Source organism: Chiloscyllium plagiosum, chromosome 21 (assembly GCF_004010195.1).
Source record: "Chiloscyllium plagiosum isolate BGI_BamShark_2017 chromosome 21, ASM401019v2, whole genome shotgun sequence".
Taxonomy (NCBI): domain Eukaryota; kingdom Metazoa; phylum Chordata; class Chondrichthyes; order Orectolobiformes; family Hemiscylliidae; genus Chiloscyllium; species Chiloscyllium plagiosum.
Window position 1 is genome coordinate 25,654,803 of NC_057730.1, and position 24,837 is coordinate 25,679,639.

The following is a 24,837-nucleotide window of genomic DNA, read 5'->3' on the forward strand; positions in this document are numbered from 1 at the left end:
CCGAAACGTCGATTCTCCTGTTCCCTGGATGCTGCCTGACCTGCTGTGCTGTTCCAGCAACATATTTTCAGCTCTGATCTCCAGCATCTGCAGACCTCAGTTTCTCCTCCTTATTACTTTCAAACTCAAGCTGCTCTGAAGCTTAGGGCATTTTCCTATTTCTGCTTAAAAAATTTATAATCTAAAGTATTATAGCAGTAAAAGGCTTGCGACCAGAACTAGATATTAATGTTTTCACCTATGCACTTCTTCAATATTTTAGATTAGATTAGATTACTTACTTTTAGATTAGATTAGATTACTTACAGTGTGGAAACAGGCCCTTCGGCCCAACAAGTCCACACCGACCCGCCGAAGCGCAACCCACCCATACCCCTACCTTTACCCGTTTAACCTAACACTACGGGCAATTTAGCATGGCCAATTCACCTGACCCGCACATCTTTGGACTGTGGGAGGAAACCGGAGCACCCGGAGGAAACCCACGCAGACACGGGGAGAATGTGCAAACTCCACACAGTCAGTCGCCTGAGTCGGGAATTGAACCCGGGTCTACAGGCGCTGTGAGGCAGCAGTGCTAACCACTGGGCCACCGTGCCGCCCACTAGGCAGATTGAAAATATTTGATGAAAAGGAGCTTCATGTGAAAAGATGCTTTATTTCTTGGCATTTCTGGACAGGGGATACAGTGGGTTGTGCAAATGGCACAAGGGTCAGGTCAGACCACATTTGGAGTAGAGAGCTTTTTGGGCCAATCTTTAGGGAAAGATGTGCTGGTCTTGGAAGGGGTCCAAAGAAGGCTTACAAGAATTATCCCAAGAATGAAGGGCTTGTCATATCAGAAGCAGTTGAGGACTCTGGATCTGTACTCAATAAAAGTTTAGAAGGATGAGGCGGGGTGGGACGAAATCTCATTGAAACTTGCTGAATGCTGAGAAGCAGAGAACACAGCCTCTGAGTGAAGGGATGACCCTTGAGAATTGAGATGAGGAGGAGTTTCTTCACTCACAGGATATTGAACCTGTGGACTCATGGCTGCAGAAGTCTGTGGAGGCCAAGTGATTGAGTGTCATTAAGTCAGAGATAGGTAGTTTCTTGATTAGTGAGGGGATCAAAGGTTATGGGGAGAAGGCAAGAGAAAGGGGTTGAGAAATATATCAGCCATGATTGAATGGTGGCACAGAATCAATGGGCCAAATAGCCTACTTCTGCTGCTATGGAAAGAGGAGATATGAGAAGGTACTTCAATATGCCTTCGAATACCTTGCCTCCAAGGGTGGATGAAGTGGAAACAATTTCAAAAGGGAACTGGGTAGGCACTGGGGAGAAAAATCTGGGCTACAAAGATAAAATTGTGGAAATGGTGATGACTGGATACTCCAGAAAACTACAGAATGGTTTCCTTCTGTCCTGTAAAATCTATTGACTTTTTGGCAAGTGAATAGTTAGATCACTCAAATGGTAGTTGTTTTCATAAATGATTTAAAATATAAAACATACAACACTTTTACAGGCCAAGAGTTTTTGAAGAGAAGAAAATTCAATGCTTGGCAAAGTATTCATTAGTCTATATTTTCTTACTTGGCTTAAATTAAAAAAAAATCTCCTATACTTTTACATGTGCTTCCTAAGTCTGCTGAATGTCATGTTCACAAGTTTTCCATTTAAAACAGTTTAATGCCTTCACAGCCTTTTCTGCACTTCACTATTTGCTCTCATTTTATCTTCCCCAAGTATCTCCTTAGAGCCATAAATCATAGTGCTGGTAAAGACTCATTGCAGATGTATTCCAAATAAAATCAGAAAGAAACAGGAGAGCCAATTGTCTATCGGCCAATCTTTGGGTAACAACATGCATTCCAATATTAATTAATTTACTTAAAAGCTCTGCATGTTCTTGTTCTGTAAACTTGTATTAAACCATTTTATTTAGAAATATTTCAATTTTTTTTCACATTTTCTGCAGAAGAATGTTCAAATAAACCCCAAAACAAACACTTTCCATAACATTTTTTTCAAACTACTCACCCCATTAGAACCATCACATATCACGACATGTCTCAAGCCAAGAGCACGAAACAGTCTAAAGACTCTAGGAAGAGATGCCTCCTTTTAAAACAAAAGCAAATAATCGATTTGAAAATTTGCACAAAACTTGCGCCTTCTTGCAGGCTACACATCCTAAATCAATCGTGATCACAAGATTACTTGGTTCAAACAATAGTTTCGGAGAAGTGGATTCTGATTCATGGGGAAGGATGGTTATGCTAGAATTAACATCTGGAAAGATATGGTAAATTAAATCATACAGGCAAAGCAAAAAAGAGAAGTATTAAGATGGGAAATGATAAACAAACCATAGAAGTAAAGGAAAAATTTGAGTGTAACTCAGCAGGTTTGGCAGCATCTGTGGTGAGAAAAACAGAGTTTGAGTTCAAAAACTCTAAGCGTTCCAAAGAAGAATTTGTGAGCTCAAAGTGTTAAGGATGTTTCTCTGCTGCCAGGCATGTTAAGTTTCTCCAGCATTTTCTGTTTTTATGTCCAAGTTGGTGTTTGGCTCCTTTATGTTTATTCAGTAGCTATGACCTAATCATGATGTCTACATAACTATTAGCTTGTCTATTTTTATTACCATCATTAGGATTCCTGCACTTTTATCAGAGTGCTTGTTTTTTTTTAAAAAAGGACATCTTCCTTCTACTATTTATTTTTCAAGTACGGCCCTACACAGACCCAAAACCCTTTGTGTTACAGCCTAGTGTACTTTCAGAAAGTATTTAATATGAAAAGACTTCCAACAAATCTAAAGGTAATTAGTCTCTTTGTTTAAGGAAGGATGTCAATGCTGTAAACTAAAACTTGGAATAAGTGCTCATCTTAAGAGGATCGGTTGGACGCAACAGGCTAGGCTCATCTCGTTTCAAATGGAGGTTTAGAAGATTGAGGGGTAACCTAACTGAAGGTTATAAAATTCTGAATGGTCTTGACAACGTGGATGTGGAAAGCATGCTTTCTCTTATGGGTGAATTCAGGACAAGGTGTCCTGTTTTAAAATTAGAGGTAGCTATTTAGGTCAGAGTTGAGGAGAAACTATTTCTCATGAAACTTTGTATCTTTGTCTCAGAAAGTGGTGGAGGTAGGATCACAAATTATTTTTAAAGGCAGAGGTGGATTGATTTCCTTAATTAACAAGAATTATTGGGGGTACATGGGAATGTGAAACACAAACAGACCCAGACGTCATTTTATTGAATGGTGGGGTGGGCTAAAAGAGCTGAATGTTCTACTCCTCCTTTTCCTATTTACCAATGCTCATATTTGCCAGAATGAGAAAGCTAAAATTAATTTGCTACATTACTCTCATTTGCCAAACATTACAAGTATTTCAACTTGAAAATAACATCACGATTAGTAAAACTTTTTTTTTTTTAAATTGATTGTATGTATTGACTAATCAACCATACAACACTATTCCAAATCACTTTACCCCAGGAACACTATATGGAGTTGGGTTCATGAACTCGGTCAAGTCCATTGTACAGTTTCGCTCATCTTGTGACACATGAATGGATTGGATTGGTGGGAATCGTGGGTAAGCATCTCTGAAGTCCTTAAGTTGAAGTTTCTTCTGTGCGAGGTTTGAGCTTGCCCTTTCCACAAAAACCTGAAATAATAAAAACAATTTGAATACAGAAAATTTGCTTTCTAAAAAAAATGTGAACTATTTGTGTCACCAATAATTTTGTTCCTTTCAAAAATTAAGGAAGTGATTGGACGAAAATAATTTTGTATTGATATTTTAAAACCGGAGGGCCAGAATTTCCCAAAGGGTTTCAGTGTAACTACTTTTGTTCTGATCAATTTTGTTCATAAATTATTTGAGCTGGTTTATGCCAAATCATCATTATGCACAATTTCCTTCATTCACTCAGACAAAATACATTTGAGCATCGAAGGTGTGTGCAAAATGCATTACATAAATATCAATCTCTCTTGGATAAATGGCTGACATTTGAAAAGAAGGGCATTTAAACATTTCAGTAAGGCTTTCAGATGTTCCATCTCAACTCTCTCATAGAAGAGAGACTCAGAGCAAAAAATTAATTAACTAATCAGATTTGCATCAACTCTGACACACATTATAAAGGCCTTAATTTCAGTATTTTGATGGTTTCAGATGGGTGACATGTGGCTTTTTTGTCCACCTCAAAAATGTGAAATTCATTCTAAAATAAAGGATTTGTTATAGTTAATATAGCTGCACTGCACAAATAATGAAAACAGCTGGAAAAAGTTTTTACATCTCATGGACACTAAATGCAATTTCATTCCTCCTGTTCAAATAAAGAGATTATGCCATCTTCAAAATCAGTTATCTAAGCATTATACAATCAAAACTGTGCTGCATATTTAAGCCAGAAATAAACACTTTTCAAATAAAGGTACATTTTATGATTTAAAACAAAATGCACCATTGCTAAAGAGAAAATCTTTGAAAATGTTGATAAACCTGTGTATATCCAGCACTTTATCTTTATTTCAGATTAGCAATATTTGTGGTTTTCCTTTTACTATTTGAAAGATTACCTTATGCTTCAGAAGGACAATTAACTGTGATCGTAATATTAAACCACATAGTCTTCCAACATTATCACCATCAGGCTGAAAAATAAAAGCCATTTAATAATTATACAGTTATGATACGAAATTATAATTACTGCATCAAAAACAGTTATATACTCAACCAGATTTAACTTGCTTTTCAATTTTGTTATGGCTGCTAAGAAGAAACTAGTCAAATAAAGTATACTGAAAACAAAGCCAAATTTAGTCTGCAGTATTCCACTTTGGTAACATGAAAACAGGTTCAGAAAATATAGTTTGCAAAATAAGGAATAGACCATAAAAGTATACACAGCTGACTGTATATAGACAGAATTAAGTGAGAGAAAATGGAGTAACAACAGCAGTTAGTGAGTCAATCAGACCCTGGGGTGCAACACATTTTCCATTCCAAGTTTTCCAATTCTCTGAATTGAACACCCAGATGTCTTATGAACTGTAAACAAACTTAACAGAATACCAAAAATCCCAAATGGTTCAGTAACATTTTCTATGTCAATAAACTGTACTGTGGAATAGTTGATCTTACTTGGATTCACTGAGAAATTAGTTATTTTAAACTAAGATACCAGACTAAATCAAATGTCTTTTGCTCAGGAGGAAGAAAGTAAAGAAGTCAAACAATTATACACATGTTGCTCCATTCAGTGTCCCTGAACCCCTCTCAAAACATGAGTTTAGCCAAATGCTGTTCTTTTAACTGCAGAATATAGGAATGCATAGCAGACGAAGGAAGTGCAGCTGATCTTAAATATTTATGATGCCTTTAAAATAATTGGTAAAGATGGATTGTAGGGCAGCCTTGAACCCACGCCTCCCGACTCAGAGATAGGGACAACACAACTGCCCCAGAAAAGCCAAATAAAGATAAATTATATTCTTGTCATGTAGGGAACTATGATCCACAAATTATGCCAAAGACAAACACGATTGAGTTCAAATCTCACAGCTTTAAAAGGAGGACTCTTCTGGTGGCTCGCACAGGTTAAATATTTAGCACTTAGGTCAAATGAGCAGAACAAAGTTATGTTTGAGCTCTAGCCTTTGCTGAGAGAAATACACAACCAAACAGCAATGAAAGAACACAATTTGCCACATCAACCATGGATTAAAGAGATGGGGGAAAGAAAGCATAGGCTCGTGTTCCAATATAGATGGATAATCTACAAGACAAGATCAGACTCCACTTTTGATATCCTCAAATCAAAAATGGTTTCCAATACACATTTGCCTGGGTCTGCAAAGACTTATGAATGAGACACTGGGGATTATAGAAAGCCACCCGATACTTCAACTGGAAATCATACTTCGACTGGAAATAATTTCCACTGGTAAAGGGCAAGGGAAATGTAAGAAAACTTACTAAGAAACACTGTGGAGTCATAGGAAAAATAATCCATAAAAATTTGATATTAGCAGCTCCAATCACTCCCAAAATTGCAAGACTTTCTGTTCCAATGCATACAAGATGAAAAGTAACTGCAAAAAAAACGATGCTAAACAATGGGGAAAATGGAATTACTGTGGAGACCACTACACGTAAGGTGAGTCATCAGCTAACTACATAAGCTCCAGGCAGGACTACATGTTTTGAACAATTTCTTCAAAAGACTCTCAATATGACTGCACTGAGCTAATGAAGTGTGACAAAATAAACCACTAGTTAAAATGTTTTAGAATAGTCAACATCATAAATTCTACTCTATGGATATTAGCCACCAAAATCTCCAGTTAAAAACATACCTCGTGATTCTCATCTACCACTGGAAATCCATTATGATTAGCTGATGTGTCACTCAGAATATCCACTATGCGTCCTACCTTCTCAAGTTTCTTGAAACAAGTTACTGGGTAACTCATTACTTCACTAAAATTGAAACAAAGTATTTGCTTTTAAAATATATTTTGACCATATTAACTTCATTTATGCAACATCTTAATACATGCACAAAAATGCAACAACTAATTTCTTTCCTCAGTTAGAAATCACATTTTACACACAGTTTTTAACAAAACAAATAAATAAGACAAGAAATAATTTGAATTCAAATGAAAACAGATATTCATAATTTACTTAAATCTCTAATTTTGGACAAAAATAGCTGATGGAAACACAATCAAGAATGGCAAAGAACTCTGCTTCTAATTTATGAAGGGTTTAAATAGAGTAAACCAAAGAAGTGCAATGAATATACAAGTCAGTTATGTTTTCTGCTGTATTTTGGATCTAGCAGTGCATGTTATTTAGTTGGTTAAGCACTGTTAATGAATTGTAAGCAAATTTACTGGGGAGATGGTAACCAGCATGCAATGATTTAAAATGATTGGCAAAAGAATCAGTTATGTCCTGACAAAAAGAGGTTGTTGTCACAACATGGTTAGGATTTGGTATGTATTGTACAACTGATTTGATAGTGGCCTTCAAAAAGAAAGAGAAATTCATATGCATGTGGAGAAAATAATTGCAGAAAATACTGGAATAGAACACAGGTGTGAAACTAGTTAGTTAACTACCAAAAAGCCAACATGACCTCATGGGACAAATAGCTTCATTTGAGCTTCGCTACTCTTGTCTATTCAAAGAGATTTGGGAATACAATTTCTTCATTTGTGCACTTTCAACCAGGCCAGCATAGCATGTGTTGTGTGTTATGCATAATCGTCAAAGTCGCTCCTTCATTAATGATGATTGATGAAACTAAATTACACTTTAGGTACATGAGATTCCAAAGTTTTATTGATGTTTTGTAAAATTGTACCTTATAGTCAGAGTTTTCCATAAAATCAAAACCAAGTAGCCTTGGAAGTAATTCTTCCCTATATACACCACAGCTTTAACATTAAGGAGACAATCATTTTTACTCCAAAACAGATTTACAGTCTCCCTTTCCCCATTAGCAAGGATGGAATTATAACAAATTTAACAGCATTACAGATTTAATCTTATATACTGGGATTAAAGTAAGTATTGCCTATAAGCAGACAGCAGTACTATAACTCTGGCAGACATATTACAACTGATACAAACATTGTAACCCAGGTGCTCAGTCAAGTAATAATGAACTGCAGCCATATTGTGCAATGAAATCATGCTACTCCTCTATTTCATGCATTGAGGTAGCCAATACATTTTGTATTTTAATGTGCATGTTATTTAGTTGAAGCAGTTTTAACAGAATTCATAAACACCAATTTTATTGTTGTATTTCCTAGGTTTTCCCTATAAGGAGTGGAAAGGTTTTTGTTTGAGTATTGCTGAAAATAAATTGTCAGAGCTTCTTGCCTTGTACTCGGGGCAATTTTATAGAAATAAAAAGTAAAATGAAACAATATTTATACTGTATGAAAGGAGAGTGTTGATTGGTTAGCAAGTGGACTCTGTTGAGAAAGGTTTGCAATATAGAATGAACCTATTTTTGATGACTGACAGTTAACTGCCAAGCTTTGTTTACTCTTTAAACAAAGCAGGTTAGAGTCCGATTGGTCAGGGTTGAATTTTTGTTTGGACACCCAGAAGTTATTTAACTAATGATATTTGTGATATGGAGATTTATTTCCATTGTGTTAAAAAATGCAAAATACAATTTTCATATACATTCAAACCTATTTGATGTTTACTTAACACCTATGATGACCCATGTTCAGTTTTGTAACTCCAAATTGAGACAATGGAAATCTTAACAGCGAAGAATCAGCCAAGCAATGAAAATTTGAAAAGCTCTTTAATAAGATATACTGTAAATTCATGAAGTCAAATGCATAAAAAAAGTACATCTTATATTTGCTAAGTACATTATATTTGATGATATTGCAACACACCTCAAACAGCCAAAAATCAAGTATATTCTTCCACAAACCCTGATACCCAGCCCACATCAACAGAAAGCAAACGCCTACTAATCGGACATTTATAATGACAAAAAATAATGTGTAAAATACATCATGTACACACACACACAAAACGGGATTTAAAAATACTTACCATATATACTCGAGTAATAGTCGAAGTTTTTTGACTACGTTTTCAAGTTAAATATATGGGGTCAACTATTACATGGATACTATTTTTGGAGGAACTGAAATTCATGCCCGTCAAAATTCATACCCTATCATTAGCAGAAGTTCAATTGATCTCTAAACGAATAAAGATTTTAAAAACTATAGGGCAATCCGTTGGCTCAGAGGTTAGCACTGCTGCCTCACAGCTCCAGGGTTGGATTCAATTCCAATCTGGGGCAACTGTCTGTGTGGAATTTGCACAATCTCCCCACATCTGCTCGAGTTTTCTCTGGGTGCTCCAGTTTTCTCCCACAATCTAAAGATGTTCAAGTCAGGTGAACTGGCCATGCTAAATTGCCCATAATGTTCAGGGATGTGTAGGTTAGTTACATTAGTCAGGGGTAAATATAGGATAATAGGGTACGGGTATGGGTCTGGGTGGGTTACTCTTTGGAGAATTGGTGTGGACTTGTTTGGCCAAAGGGCCTGTTTCCACACTGTAGGGTAAGAAAAAAAAACAAATTATGGTAATTCTGAAAACCCGGAGCGGAACACAACAGCCAGTGGACTAGAAGACTGGAAGCAGAACAACAGCAGACTGGAAAGTTGGAGCGGGATATGACAGCCGGCACATAAACATTGATCTGTTATCTGCAAGGAACTAGGGTCAACATTTACACAAGATATATGGAAATTACAGATTATTTGGCCAAAAATAGTGGGTGGACTTTTACATGAGATCGACTAATACTCGAGTATATATGGTATTATGTGTGTGAAACCTGTTAGATTTGCCAACAAAACTGCAAGTCAGTGCAGGAATGAATATGGAACAAACCCAGGTTTGCAGCAGCTATACGTTGGGGTCGGGAGAGCCAAATTAACAAAACCAAGCTTGACCACATGGTAGGTTCTTGAGATTACAAAACCACTCACAACAAACAAAGCGCATTTCTGTCTTTTCATAAATAAATTGAATTCTCAAAATCTGCACATCACAAATTGGTTGCTCTTGTCATTTCAATAACAGGAATTAAGGGAAAAAAAAACTTTCTGAATATAGGAATTTCACATTACCCCACCTAATCCTTGTTTAGATTCATAGTGAACTGTGATGCAATCTGAAATTGGGAAGAGAAACTGGGCTTGAAATGAAGAGCAGCAGGGATGTGTCATTATGCAAACCATGATCAATTGATACATCTCTTAAATTTATGACAAATGAAGTATGAACTATGCCTGACATTATTATGGCTCTTACCGTGCAGTTAAAGCATGAGATTTTTCAGGAGGTTCCCAACCAAGGAACGGTACACTCTGCAGCTTAATGTGAATATCATACAGTCCCTAAAAGCAAAAACAATTTCCTATTAAAATTTAAGACTTTTGTACTCCTATATTCCACCCTATATTGATCTAGCTCAAATATTGATTAATCAACAATTAATGGAACATGTCACTGAAGGATACAGATCATTACACCCCTCTAGAGCTGACCCACAGATCCCAGCACATACTTCCAAATGGCAATCTTTTTAAGCCTTTAATCCCCAAGGCATTACAGAGAATGGATGTGACTTCTATTGTGACTTCTATAAATGTGACTACTTTTTGTCATTTACATAACTGAATTGGATGCAAGCATAGGAGGTACAGTTAGCAAGTTTGCAGATGACACCAAAATTGGAGGTGTCGTGGACAGCAAAGAGGGCTACCTCAGGTTACAACAGGATCTGGACCACATGGGCCAATGGGCTGAGAAGTGGCAGATGGAGTTTAATTCAGATAAATGCAAGGTGCTGCATTTTGGGAAAGCAAATCTTAGCAGGACTTATACACTTAATGGTAAGGTCCTAGACAAAGAGACCTTGGAGTGCAGGTTCATAGCTCCTTGAAAATTATGAGGGGCATGGATAGGATAAATAGACAAAGTCATTTCTCTGGGGTCAGGGAGTCCAGAACGAGAGGGCATAGGTTTAGGTGAAAGATATAAAAGAGACCGAAGGAGCAACCTTTTCACGCAGAGGGTGGTACGTGTATGGAATGAGCTACCAGAGGAACATTTAAGAGACATTTGGGTGGGTATATGAATAGGAAGGGTTTGGAGGGATATGGGTCGGCTGCTGGCAGGTGGGACTAGATTGGGTTGGGATATCTGGTCAGCATGGACAGGTTGGACTGAAGGGTCTGTTTCCATGCTGTACATCTCTATGACTCTATGTTTGCTCAATCTTCCATTATTTTACTACTTTACTGCATCTTCACCAAAGACCTTAGTAACTGAGAATAAAGTTCTTCAAATGTGTGTCTTAAAGTAGAAAAAATGAAAAATCTTTATTTAACAGCAGTAGACCCAAAGTCAATGGATTCAACAATAAATCAGCAATCAAACTTCCAAATAAAAATAGTTTAATAAAAACCTGAAAGAAAAGTCATCTATTTGGCCCTTTGATCCTGCTCCACTATTTAACATGAAATTGGCTGACTATTCAACTCAGCACCCTGTTCCCGATTTTTCTCCATAGCCTTTGATCCTTTTAGTCCCAATAACTAATCATTCTTGAAAACATTCAATAATTTGAAATGCAATGGAAGTGGCTGCGGTCAAAGTTCAATCATTGCTACAAACAGCAACAATGTACAATTTAACTCATTATAAAAGTTAAATGGAAAGACATGGTGCAATTATTGGGAAACTGAAACAAACTCATGATTCTAAGCCTTCAAGTCCTTGCTTCACACAAAAAAATTGTTTTAAAGATCTCCAAGTCTCTGACTGAATTCAAAGTTTATAAACTTCAGACCATTCAGATGTACTTACCCAAATAGTTACCCAAGAAAAGAAAAGATTGGACAGGAAAGTTCTGGTCTAACACCTGGATAACAGATCCCCAACTTTCCTCCTAACACTCTCATTAACCCACTTTTACTTCCCCACTGCCCCACAGGCCCCAAATACAAACACAATGTAGGAATAGACTAAACGGAGAGTCTCATTATATTGGGTATAATGGAAACAATCTTGCTTTATAAAGTTATAACGCATGTTTCTGACATGATAAAACTAACTACCAAACAACACTTAAAGTGCTTCAATGGTCATTTCGGCATTGGGACTACCCAAAGTACAGACACACTCGAGACAAATGCAAGTCAGTGTTTTTTCTGTGTTCTTTTGAAATAATTGAACAAAAATCTCCAATAAATGCTTTAAAAGCAGGCACAGAATGGCAACAGAATAATTTTATGATCCTGCTCTTTTTCAGTTGGTCACTCCCACAAGTGGTCTCAGTGTCTTAAGTTTTGCAGCATGCCTGTACAACCCAATATCCAACTAGGAGAGTTTTACCAATGGTGGCAATAAAATTCCTTCTGTGATCTGAAGGACTTTTAACAAATTACTTATTGGAATGCAAATGAAAAAACAATTGACAGGTTTTTGGAAATATTTTTGCCTTATTTACTCTCCTAAATGATAATCAGGTCAGAAATGCAGTCACTCCCTGATGATTGCAGTGCTTGGGGCTGTTGTGGTGCAATGATAGATCCACTACCTCTGGAGCATCTAGTATGGGGAGGGGGAAAAGAGAGGTGGGGTTGATTAAAAAATGTCTGCAAAGTGTTCAGCACTATTTACAATCTCTCAGTACTAAAGGAGTCATAAGTGGCAACTAACATCTGTGCCACACATGCTATACATTTCCAACTAAAGCAATATTACCATCTCCCTTGATGTTCAATGGTCTTGGTCTTACCTTTGCTAAATCCTGATCATCATCCTGGCAATTATCATCGACCAGCAATTAAAGCTGGACCAGCCATATAAACACTGCGGCTAGAAAAACAGCTACGTGGCTAGAGATGCTGCAGCAAGTAACTCACATCTCAACTCCTGAAGACTGTTTACTATGTACAAGGTACAAGTCAGGAACATGATGGATGTTCTCCATTTACTGGGATGAGTGCAATCCAATAATATTCATGAGCTTGACACCATCTAAGACATAGCAGCCTGTTCTGAACCCCACCTTAAGCATTCACTCTGAACCAATGGACAAAGTAGTAGTGAGTATCATCTATTAAGATGCACTGCAAGGACTTGTCAAGGCTTCTTTGAAGTACCTTCCAAACTTGTGATCTCTTCCATCCAGAAAATCAAGGGTAGCAGACATATTGAAAAACTAAAACCTGCAAGATCCACAACTATAATCACGATTCTTGGATCATCTCGAGGTCAAAATCCAGAACTGTCTCCCCAAACAGTATTATGGTTGCACCTACACCATGTTGTTCTCAGCTCAATAGTAATTAGTGTTTGGCAATGAATGTTCACTTTATCAGTGATGCTTATATCCCAAGGACAAGTAGGAGCATTTCTATCAAAATTTCCTTAACATGTTTGAAGGAGTACATGTAACTAAGTATACTTGGTACCAATCTGGTAAATCTCTTCTGCAGTCGAAGTGTGCGTTTTTGTTTTTCTAAATCCCTTCTGTGGAAAATCGTTCAAAATTCTTACAGTATTACAGCAATGTACAACATTTACACATTGCAATCTACAGGCATTGAATGGTAGTAATTTATCATACTGATCTTTACACATGAAAATTAATATTAAATTGTTTGCTAGTATGGACTAGTCAAGCTAGCTTTAGCAGTCAGATGGATTGAATTAGTTGGCTTAAACATCTTGTTAAATTAAAGTAAAAATATTGCTTGCAAAATATCCAGTTGACGTTTTTTCAGTATTGAGTAAATCAGAAGTGATTACAACTAAAATAGCAATCATGTTTTGTTGTACCCATGAAAAAATTAAGATGACCTTGTAGAGGTTTATAAAATCATGAAGGGGTATAGAAAGAGTTAATAGTCAGTGTATTTTCTATAGGATGGGGAATTTCAAGCGTAGGGGACATATTTTAAAGGCGAGAGGAGAGGGGTTTTATAAAGACAAGGGGCATTTTTTTTAAAGACACAGTGGCTGGTTCACATGTAGAATTAATTTCTTGAGGAAGTGGTGGATGTGAGCACAATTACAAGGTTTAAAAGGCATTTTGATAAGTGCATGAATAGGAAAGGTTTGAAGGGATATGAGCTAGGAGCAGGCAGGTGTGGCTAGTTTAGTTTGGGATCATGTTCGGCATTTGGATCGGAGGGTCTGCTTCCGTGCTGTATGACTCTATAAAATCCAACCGCTGACCAAGACATTGCTAAATGTGTTGTAATGATAAAGTGTACAGAAAGCTGAGCTAGGCGGCTGTAATTTATCAAACACAAAGACTAAGCTGTGAGTCCCATTAATAGGGAGAGATGAGTGTTATCAAAACATTCACCAATTTAAGATTTGTACGGCATTTCCAAATGTGGTATTGAATGACATGCACTTGTTAATACTGGGATCAGTACCGAATCCAAACTAATCCTTAAGTACAACTCAACACTAGACAGATTCAGTCAATAAAGGACTGATTGCTGTCAGATAAAGTTGCAAAACAGGAACGTTTTTCCATTGGTTTGTGTTTATAGTTTAAAAATAAATCACATTATGTTCATACCCCAATCCTTAAATGGTAAACACATTCCTCTGAAGCAGGATAAAAAAAGACTTCTTATTTATGGTCACATATACTTCATCACTATCTATTCAACCGGGTGAAAGTCAAAACCAGTTCTAATTTAGTCAGATTTTGAAGACATGAATTGTTTAATCATTCATTTTCCTCCATTAGGAGCATCATTTTGTCAGTAAGGAGAAAAAAAAAGTAACAAAGGAATAAATGATGGCTTAAACTGGATGATCTAAGAGCAAAGTTGGCAATATTATAGGATTGGAATGACACAAGTATAGTCAAAAGCAGGATACCATGGTCCCAGATTATAGAATCATACATTACAAAACAGGCCCTTTGACCCATCAAGTTTTCGCTGAAAAAAGTACTCTAGATCTGCATTGATCCCACTTTCTAACACTTTTGGCCCAGAGCCTTGAAAATTATGAATTTCTAGTGTTCACCCAAGTACCTTTTAACAGTTTGACGTTTCTGCCTCAGCAATCCTTCCAGACAATGCATTTCAGACCCCCATCACCTCTGGGTGAAGAAAGATCATCAAATCTAAACCTTGCTGCCTTTCACATGAAATTACATCCCTTTGCTATTGACCCTTCAAAGCAGAACAGCTGCTTGCTATCCACTTTCTCCATGCTCCTAAATCAAATTCCCTCTCAGCTTCTCTTCGCGAAAGAAAATAACCCAAATTCATCCAGTCTCTCTTCATGGCTAAACTGCTCCATCCTAGGCAACATCCTGGTGAATCTCCTCTGCATTCCCCTGAATAAAATGACATCCTTCCATGACCAGAACTACACAGCTATTAGGCTGTGGCTTAACTGCAGACAGGAAAAGAAATGGAGTTAGCAGATCTTAGCTGTCAGAACAAGATGAGATAATTTCCTTCTGTTCTTGGATTCACATTTTAGAGAAAATGGAAATGCAACAAACTATGTTGACAATTAAAGCAGCAATCGAATGCTTTTAATGTAATAAAATGGCCCAAGATGCTCAATAGGACCATCACAAAGCAAAGAATGACAGAGATACAGATGAGATATTTGGACAGATGACTAAAAGCTTGGCCAAACAGCCATGTTAAAAAAAAGAAAGTGAAGTAGAGCTAGGAAGAGGCATGGAAGGAATTTATTAACAAAAGTGACAATTTTGAAATCAAAACGTTGCTTGATTAACAGCCAGTGTAGCTACTAACAGGGATGATAGTGGAACAGGACTTGTCCAAAGCAGAGTTAATTATTATTATGTTTTTTTCCCACAAAGGTAATTTTTCTATACAAACCAAAAGATCAATTTAAGAATTTTCATAAAATGGTTGCATTATCAATATTAAATATTTGAAATAAGTAAAACAGGTACCTCAATGCAAAAGTCCCCAACTATTTTGGCAGTCATCAGCACCACCATGACGGGAAGACCATATGTCACATTTCCAGTTGCCTCCACAATGATGACTGTCAGGCTCAGTGTCATTCGTACAATGCCTCCTGCCAATGAAAAGTGATAAAAGGGATAGACCATAAGCTCAGTTACACAGGATAAAATGACAGTCAATAGGCATTTGCATACATAAGTAATCTTACTTGGCTAACTCTCATAAGGTCAGTGACATACTGTAAATTTAGATTTTTCAAAAACATAGTAGTCAATATGTTTTGTGAAACATATATCACAAGATCCAAGTTAATCATAATGAAAGAAACCTCTGCAGAGTTAGAAAGGTTTAAATAATAACTATTTCCTTTCTCCCCTTTCCTAAATAATCAGGAGTCTGATCAGGTCCTACAACAATGCTAGGTCCTCCCATATTAAATGTTTACTCTAACAAGGGCAACTATAGAAAATGGCAACAATTGTTATATAGAAAAGTGACAGCTGGGAAATGAACTCCATTTTACTGAAGACCAAAGTTTTATAATTGAGTACTACCCTGATTAAGTGCATATGATGAACACTGGCTCAGCCATTAAATTCCTGGACAACATTATCTGCAAAGTGCAGACACGAAGAGTGCTTCTGAATGGAAGCTTACTGATTAGAGGAAAACTAATAGTATACGCTGTTGTTAAATTTAACTACCATCAACTCAAAAAGTGATATATATTTCAGCTACAGGAAAATTTCATTTTCAGAAAATGTCACAAAATAAAAGACCAGCGAACTCCTAGATTTTAGATCCATTTGTAAGAATATTCTGGAGAAAGTCAGAGACATTTATATGCAAATCACTGAAGTAAGTGGTAAGGGTTAGTCAATTTAAAAAACATGAAAAGAAACCAAACACGAGGGCTGTTTTTGAGAAGAATGGAATTGAAAAGCTAGGAATTAATGTTAAACATATATAGAATCTTTATTAAAATACACTGAGTGTACTGAGCTGTTCTGATCTCCACATTCTAAAATTTGAGAAAGAATGAAGAGTGTACAAAAAGAAAAGCCAGAATAAACAAGAATTGAGAGTTTATAACCATCATGAAAATTCAAACAGGACAAGCTCTTCTCGATAGAAAAAATACAGAGAGGCAACTTGATTAAGAAAGAGATCGATTGGTGATGACTTTGCTCTCCTGACCTACAGTCAGTCAGATCTACAACATATACCAAAACATTTCTTTCCCCAAGGTGACATAGCACTTGAGGCTAAAAATCAGTTTATGGAAAAATGAAGTCCTGCATCAGCCTGCACTCCAAGCAGAAGAAAGCATTACCATCAAGGGAACCAAGCTGAATGCCATCAACTGTATCTATTTGGAAAGCATCATCTCATTTGATGCCACTGTAAGACAAAAGAAATGGACAATAGCTTTCTAAAGTAAACAGCAATTTCAGCAAGCTTACAAATGAATTTAAAACAACTAGTCTTAGAGCACAGATGAAACTCCAAGTATAAAAGGCCATAGACTTCAACACTCTCCTTTGTGGCATTGAATCATTGGTTCTTTTCCCACATACATCTACAAGAGTACTTCTACCAGTGCTGCCTCCACAACATCACTGAAATATTGCAAGATGTAACTATTTCTTTCAGCCAACATCTCCAGCATGGAGGACATTCTCCTACAAAGCCTATTGCTTTGGATAGGTCATGTTGCAGGACATCCCCTGTCTAAGATTGCATTGAAGAGAGAGCTGACCATTAGTAAAGAAAAGAGAGGACTTTGTGCAAACATTTCAAGAACTGCCTAAAGTCATGTCTGTGCACTACATCAGCTATTGCCAGTGGGAAGTGCAGACCATAAATAGTGATGTTTGGAGACGTTACATCAGGAGTGCTACAGAGATCTTTAGGCTGAGTGAAGAGCCAGCATATTAGAAAAAAAATCCAAATCCAAAATGTTTCCAAATGTAACTGCACCTTCAATTACACCCACTGTCAGAGAATTTGCTGATCACGGATGGAGAGGACTAGAAATCAGCAACCACTCAATACAATCTTTATTCATTAAAAACTGTCATGAGAGAAGATAGGGTAACCAAGGAACAAATGTTTTCACTGTGCACAAAGTAAGAACTAAGAACTAGAAATACAAGATTGCCATAAATAAAAACAGTAGGAATTGAGGAAAAATGTATTTATGAGGAAGCAGTTAGAATGTGGAATTCAATACCACAAAAACAAACTGAAGAAAAAACAAAGCAGCTGAATAAACCAGAGGGAGAGAAAAATAGAAGGCAATGTGAATAGGATTACATGTTACTGGGTGGGAGAAGTTTAAACATAAATAGGATTAAGAGTAGGCCATTAAATAGAGATCATGGTTGACCTAATGTAACCTCAACCTCACTTTCGCATCGCCCATTACCCTCTATACCCCAAGGTGAATAAACACGGACACAAACCCATTTCCTCACCTCTCCTTTTATTGTATTACCAGCATGAACCTATTGGGCTAACAAGTTTTTTTTTTGTATTACATAAGATAAATATTATTCATAAAACATTGAATCATTTGTTAACTTTTACACTAAGGTTTTTATTCAAGGATACATAGGCAACAAAGCATTAAAATTAGTCCGTCCATCTAGTACAGACAGTAGGCTTACTTTATAGCAGCAGATTTTACAAAGTAGTGCACTTTAAAGCAAAGTTCTCCACAATTCAATTGTTGCCAACATTCCTACACAGATCACAGCAAGAGATTTTTTTTAAATTGCAGGACTGTTTTAGAAATTACATTTCTGCTGTGGAAGTAAAACAGGAAATTATCCAACATCCTGAGACAGTTAATCTGGAATTCCTAACTTTCCAGCACATAGGTCACTGGTCATGTACCATACTTACCGAGCTGAGCAGCTGCTCCCATTAGAGCATATTTCCCTGGGTCAGCCCAAGTCTGTTGATTGCAACAGAGAGTAAACCAATTAAGTGAAGGACAAAAAGCCTTAGAGAATTTTTTTTAACATGAACTGCAGCTAGTTATAATAATAAGATTTAATGTTATAAATTTAAAATAAGTACAAACAAAAAGTCAAAAAGGAAATATTGTATTTCAAAAATTCTCATTTTCTCTCTGCTCCACTTCAAAAATGCTTGCTGGGATAGGATTCCCCAGGTATCCATCTGTATTTTGCCTGAATGGACATTTTCAAAACTGAAGGCAAACTATTTTAACAATGGTGCATATGTTTACATAACAGAGTAGGAAAGGAGTAACGCCTTGCTCACCTGAATTCCCACACAGGTGCATCTGTTGTGAAGTATTCCCAACTTCATCTGTCCAAATCTGCTGTTAATTTAAAGCACCCTACCACTAAAATTGGTTAACTCAACAATATCCATGAGTGAGTGAATCTGGGAACTTCAAAGGCTCATATGACTCATTTATGTTTGTCCGTTTAGGAAGTAGCAACAACGATACATAGCATTAACTAAGACAATAAAAAGCAACCTGTACAAAATATAATTTTCAAAAACTCCAGTTACATTAAATACATTAACTTGCCAATGATCTTTGCAATCCCTCCCTCTGATAAAATAACTTCAATTTTCCCTTGCATTCAAAGACCAGCTTTACATCAACTAACATTAATGTATTTTCCTCAAAGATAAGGGCGCACTAGATCTCTGCACAAACTATTACCAACAATGAATGCTGATGATACATACTGGAGCTGTGTCAGATGTGTTTGGTTAGATGAAGTCTTGCAATGAAGTAACGATTGAGGAATTTCTCATTATTTTTCCCAACATTTTAATGTCATTAATTTGAAAACATTCTGCCACCACTAGTTAGGAGTTCCATGTCAGCTCCTTCCATCCTCTAACTTAATCTGAAGAGTTTCTTCTGCTGCCAGGATACTGAGAGATGAAGCCTCTCTAGTGATTAAGTAAGTCTAGTCACTCTAGATTCTGCCATGTTGGGTTAAATTAAATCTAGCCCAATGTATAACCCTAACAATGTCATATTCGACTCATAGTTCTTGCTGTCCATTTGGCTATCTTTCACCAGATACCTAGATTACAAATTCATGAAATAAGCATATTATGAACAGTTACATGTATTCAGCAACAAGTACTTACTATTAAAAAAGAGAATGGAATGGAGTATTAAAACATTTTACGAAGTTAAATGCATACTAACAAATTCAAAATTATCACTTTTTAAAAGTTACGCAATGCTTCAAAAGCATCCAAAACCTCCTTGTAGTACTCTAACTGTTGCTCAAGTGTATGAAAAATTGAAACTCACAGAAACTGCCGAAACATTGGAAAGAAATATTCCAAACAATCTTCCCCATGCAGCACCAATCAGTAAAGATGGAATGAAAATTCCACTGGATACTGCTAAACCATATGTCCAACAGGCAAGGAAAAAGTAACTTAAAGTGAACAAGCCCAGAGTCAGAGGATTGTATGAACCTGTAAAAAAAATAGATCCAAGTGATCAGTAAATACCGTTCTTGATCATCATCAAATCACATTTATTTTCCTATTCAGTTTTACTTTAACTTTTAATTTGCCTCTTTGAATATCAACAGAATTGCCCCTCACGCACAGAAATGGAGTTAATAATTTTATCAACGCTTATTGAAAATATAGTGATCAAAAACCATAGCAACTACAAACAACAAACTAATAACCTATTTTGAGCGATAAATTGGGGAAAGAAGCAATTGAGATTCTCCCAAGATGAGAAAACTACAGCTTATGACCCGACAGTGGGTGGCACGGCAGCTCAGTGGTTAGCACTGCTGCCTTGCAGCGCCAGGGACCAGAGTTCAATTCCAACCTCGGGCGACTGTCTGTGTAGAGTTTGCACATTCTCCCCATGTCGATGAGAGTTTCCTCCAGATGCTCCAGTTTCTTGCCACAATCCAAAGATGTGCATGTCAAGTAAATTGGACATGCTAAATTGCCTATAGTGCTGGTGCATTAGTCAGGGGTAAACATAGGGTAAGGGAATAGGTCTGGGTGGGTTACTCTTCAGAGGGTCGGTGTGCACTTGTTGGGCTGAAGGACCTGTTTCCATACTGTAGGGAATCTAATCTGATCTAATATGCGGGAGGGGTAAAGAGAGAGAGGGTAAGCAAGCCAATGAAAACAATAACTAGGGGGAGAAAATGGGTAGTTGAAAGTCTGTGTGTTATTCCATAACTAACCTGGTTACCCAATGGTAATTGGTTACCCAATGGTAACCATGCTGAGTGTTTGTTTTTGAAAGCTGAAGATCAAATTCTGTCCTTGAATCTTTCAGCCATATAGTCGCTATGCTCAAAAGCATATCTGCCTCTCCTTCAAGATCTTCCTCATGGCCCATCTCTTTTTTGGTCACTTTCTGATGTCTGTTTATATTGCTCAATAATCTACTATTAGACCTTTGGATATTTTTCTATATTAAAAGGCTCAAAATAATATTGAGATAATTACACCACCATCCCCTCACCTCCATCCAGGGCTCCAAACAGTCCTTTGGAGGTGAGACAGAGGTTCACCTGCCTCTCTTCCAATCTAGTTTACTGCATCAGGTGCTCCCAATGTGGTCTTCTCTACATCAAGGAGACCAAACATAAACTTATGAAACAGTTTGCTGAGCATCTCAGGCAGGCCTGCAGGGCCGACCGGACCTCCCAGTCACCGCCCATTTTAATTCCCCTTCCCACTCCCTTTCCAACATGACCATTCTTGGCCTCTACCATTGCCACAACAAACCAAAACTGCAAATTGAAGGACCAACACCTAATCTTCCACCTGGGCAGCCCACAGCCCGGAGGACTCAACACTTAGTTCTCCAATTTCAAATAACCTCCCTCCCTCCCCTGACTGCCTTCCCAACCCCTCCCCCTCCCTTCCACCTACCAGATCCATTCCTCCCATTTACCAACCAGATCATATGCTCTGCCTGTCTTACCTATTCCCCACCTTACCACCCTGCTCCCACCACACCCTTTATCTGCAGCTCCTCTGACACCCACCCCCAGTTCTGAAGAAGGGTTACACCTGAATGCCAACTTCTCCACCTCCTGATGCTGCCTGGCTTGCTGTGTTTTTCCAGCCTCCTGCTTGTCTACTCTCAATATGAATATTAGCTGCATTGTAGATTAGTCTGAAGGTCCAAGTTGGACATTTTAAAATTGGTGTATTTTATAATCATGAAAATAACAAACTTGTATTGCTGTCGTAGCTTCAGATACACAGTACTGTTCAAATGCGATTGGTAGATACAAGCATTCGTTGCTCAGAAATGAATCTTTACCATATAGAAGAACTCCAATTAGATTCATTTTTTCCTCAAACTATTCATAGATTTTATTACATGTGTCAAGCTGGCCTCCTGGCCCAAAGGTAGGGAAACAAACTAGAACAGGTGAAGCATATGGAAAATATCATGCGAGGACAAACTCAGGACAGCATTTTGAAGACAGTTAATGCCCATTTTTATATGTTTTAGCACATGAATACGGCTTACTGTTGTGACCAAGATGGGAGGAGGAGTGCACTTTTCCCACTCCCACTGTTCCATGGATCACAACATAAAATTGAAAACTTGGTTCTCAATACAGCCAATCTTATCTTTGCAGATGCAGTCACTCAGAAAATGACAAAAGCTGAGAGGCTTCTCACTTGAAAAGTAGCTGAGCCAAGGATCCAGGTACAACACTAGGCCGACATGTTTTGTTTTCCAGAACAGGAGAACTGAGCTGGGGAAGTTTCTTTCTATCAGCAGGCTTCTCCTTAGCTACTCGCAACAATATCCAAAATGAAAGCTGGAACCTGACAGTGGTATGTTCAAGCAGGTGGTTTCCAGTAACCAAGCAATTATCACACGATGTGTGACTACTAAGACATATCTTGTTTTAAATAATGTTCCAATATCCTTTCAATCACCTCTTAAACATTCAGGTATCCCTGGACATTCAAATCAAATTCTCAAAAATTATGAAAAACGAAGCCTTCTCAACAGTAATAGTTATTTTACAATCTATATAATTCAATGGATTAAAAGCTTTAAGAAAATGTGTAGAATTTGCAACCTGAAGTGACCAAATGATTTTTTAAATAACAAAATCTATGAAGCAGGAAAACATTTCAGAAGTGTCAGTTTAATGAAGAAGCCAACATCGCTATGTCATTAATTCATGAACATTCTTGAACAACACAAATGCAACAAAATGCTATTTCAAAAGGTGGGCTGTATTGCCAAATTTCTCTAACACTGACCTGGGGAATCGTGAAACAGACTTTGAACACTCCTTTCAGGAGTGTTAAAGAAAGCGGTGGCCATCGCATTGTATTCTCCATCTGGACAAAATAACTGAAATTACAAAAGTTGTCATTAAGATAAATGTTTCAAATGAAAACAAGAGAGCAACTGAAACATTGGATGATTGTAATATGTGCATAGCTGTTTACATTGTCAGATAAATAAGTCTGAGGTATAGTTTAACCACCTAAATACCTTCAAAGCAAAGACCTTCTTTCAACAGAAGATTCCAATATTCAGTTTCTTAAACAGTTTCCATTTGCGAGTAGCATCATGAACAAAACACCGATTAAACAGTTAATGACCACTCAGAGTAGCTAAATATTTATTGGAAACTTTTTGGAATGTACTTTGACATGAAAACATTTTTCTGGGTAGACAGATACCCAGCATCCCTGCTCCAATGATACAATATTATACTGTATAACAGTTTGAAGCTTTTCATGGTAAGTGAATGTCACTGGCTACATCAGCATTTTTTGCTTATGCTGAATTGCCCTGAGAAGGTGGGACTAACCTGCCTTTTCAAACCATGCAGTACTAAGGCCATGACAATAAACTGCAGGATCAGAACAGACTATTTAGTCCACTGAGTCTGCTCTGCCATTCAATGAGATTGTGGCTGATCTGATCAACCTCCAGTCTCCTTTCCTGCATTTTCTCCCATAGTCCTTGATTCCTCCTTGATCTCAGATTTAAATGACTAGTCCTTACTGTAAGATGATGCCCTCTGGTCTCAGACTCCCACAAGGAGAAACAACATCTAAATATGTACTGACAAGAACATCTCAATACCTACTCAAAGAATCTAATGTGTTTGGCACAAAGCCATATTGAGGTCAGAAACTAACTGATCCTGATAGCCAATATTATTCAGTAATAATGTTTATTGAATAATTTGTCAATTAACATAGTTAAGCAAAAAAATTATTGTTTAAAAATTTGAATTAAACATCTTTGGCTTGATTTGTTACAACTTACTTCTAATTCAAAGAAATTCAGAGGGTTTTAAACAGAACGGCGGTGAGTATTTTACATTAGGGGAGACTTGGAGAGAAAGTACAAGACAATAGTAGAGGTACGATATATTGAAAACTACAACATAAAAAAAGGACCAGAAGTTACAAGTGTAAAATTGCACTAGCAAATCTTGTTAAAGTCAGGAAAATTGTTGATAAGACACGATTAAATGTTCTTTATCTGAATGTACTCAGCATTCGTAATAAAAGTAGATGATTTCATAATGCAGTAGAAGTAAATTACCTTGATTTAATAGCGATTACAGAGATAGTTGCAAAGCAGCCATGACTGGACCTGTACATTCAAATAGTGTACAATTGGAAGGATAGGAAGAAATGAGAGGGTGGTAACATAGCTCTGTCAATAAAGAATGTGATCAGTATAATAGTGAGAAATTCTTGCTTTGGAACTTCAAGATGTACAACTTGTTGGAAATAAATAGTGAAGAGAAAAGTCTATGGTGGGAGTAGCTTAAAGGCTCTTTGACAATAGCTATATGACAGGAAAGAGTAGAAATCAGGAAACAATGTGGGCTTGCAAGAACAGGATTGCAACATTAGTGGGCAATTTTAACCTTCATCTAGATCGGATGATTCTAATTGATAATGGTAGCCTAGAGTATGTGCTCAGAGAGAATTTGGATAGTTTAAAGGAACATCATGTGCTGGAACCAATGCAGAGCCAGCATTTAGACCTCAAAAGTATAATGAGGCAGGATTCTTTAAAGGCCTCACAAGTAAAGAATCCTTTTGGTAAGAGCGTTCATAATTTGATAGAATTTCATATTCAGTTTGAGGGCAAAGTGTGGATCTGAAGCTTGAGATCTAATATTAAATAATAGCAATTTGCACAGTGCAAAGGACAGTGTTGGCCTAAGTGAAACAGGAAGAGAAAAAGGTTTAGATATTGGAGAACTATTGATAGAC

At 37.1% G+C, this 24,837-nt stretch overlaps 1 protein-coding gene across 1 annotated transcript in view; it reads right to left on the reverse strand.

The window, feature by feature from the left end:
- Window positions 1-24,837, reverse strand: part of clcn7 (chloride channel 7) — a 70,176-nt gene that overhangs the window by 2,548 nt on the left and 42,791 nt on the right. The window contains exons 16-24 of the mRNA XM_043711567.1: window positions 22,849-22,942; window positions 19,880-20,049; window positions 18,472-18,523; window positions 15,549-15,676; window positions 9,884-9,969; window positions 6,367-6,490; window positions 4,588-4,662; window positions 3,488-3,664; window positions 2,029-2,109 (exon numbers count right to left, since the gene is read on the reverse strand). Coding sequence (XP_043567502.1) covers window positions 2,029-2,109; window positions 3,488-3,664; window positions 4,588-4,662; window positions 6,367-6,490; window positions 9,884-9,969; window positions 15,549-15,676; window positions 18,472-18,523; window positions 19,880-20,049; window positions 22,849-22,942 — 987 coding nt within the window. The remainder of the gene's footprint in view (window positions 1-2,028; window positions 2,110-3,487; window positions 3,665-4,587; window positions 4,663-6,366; window positions 6,491-9,883; window positions 9,970-15,548; window positions 15,677-18,471; window positions 18,524-19,879; window positions 20,050-22,848; window positions 22,943-24,837) is intronic.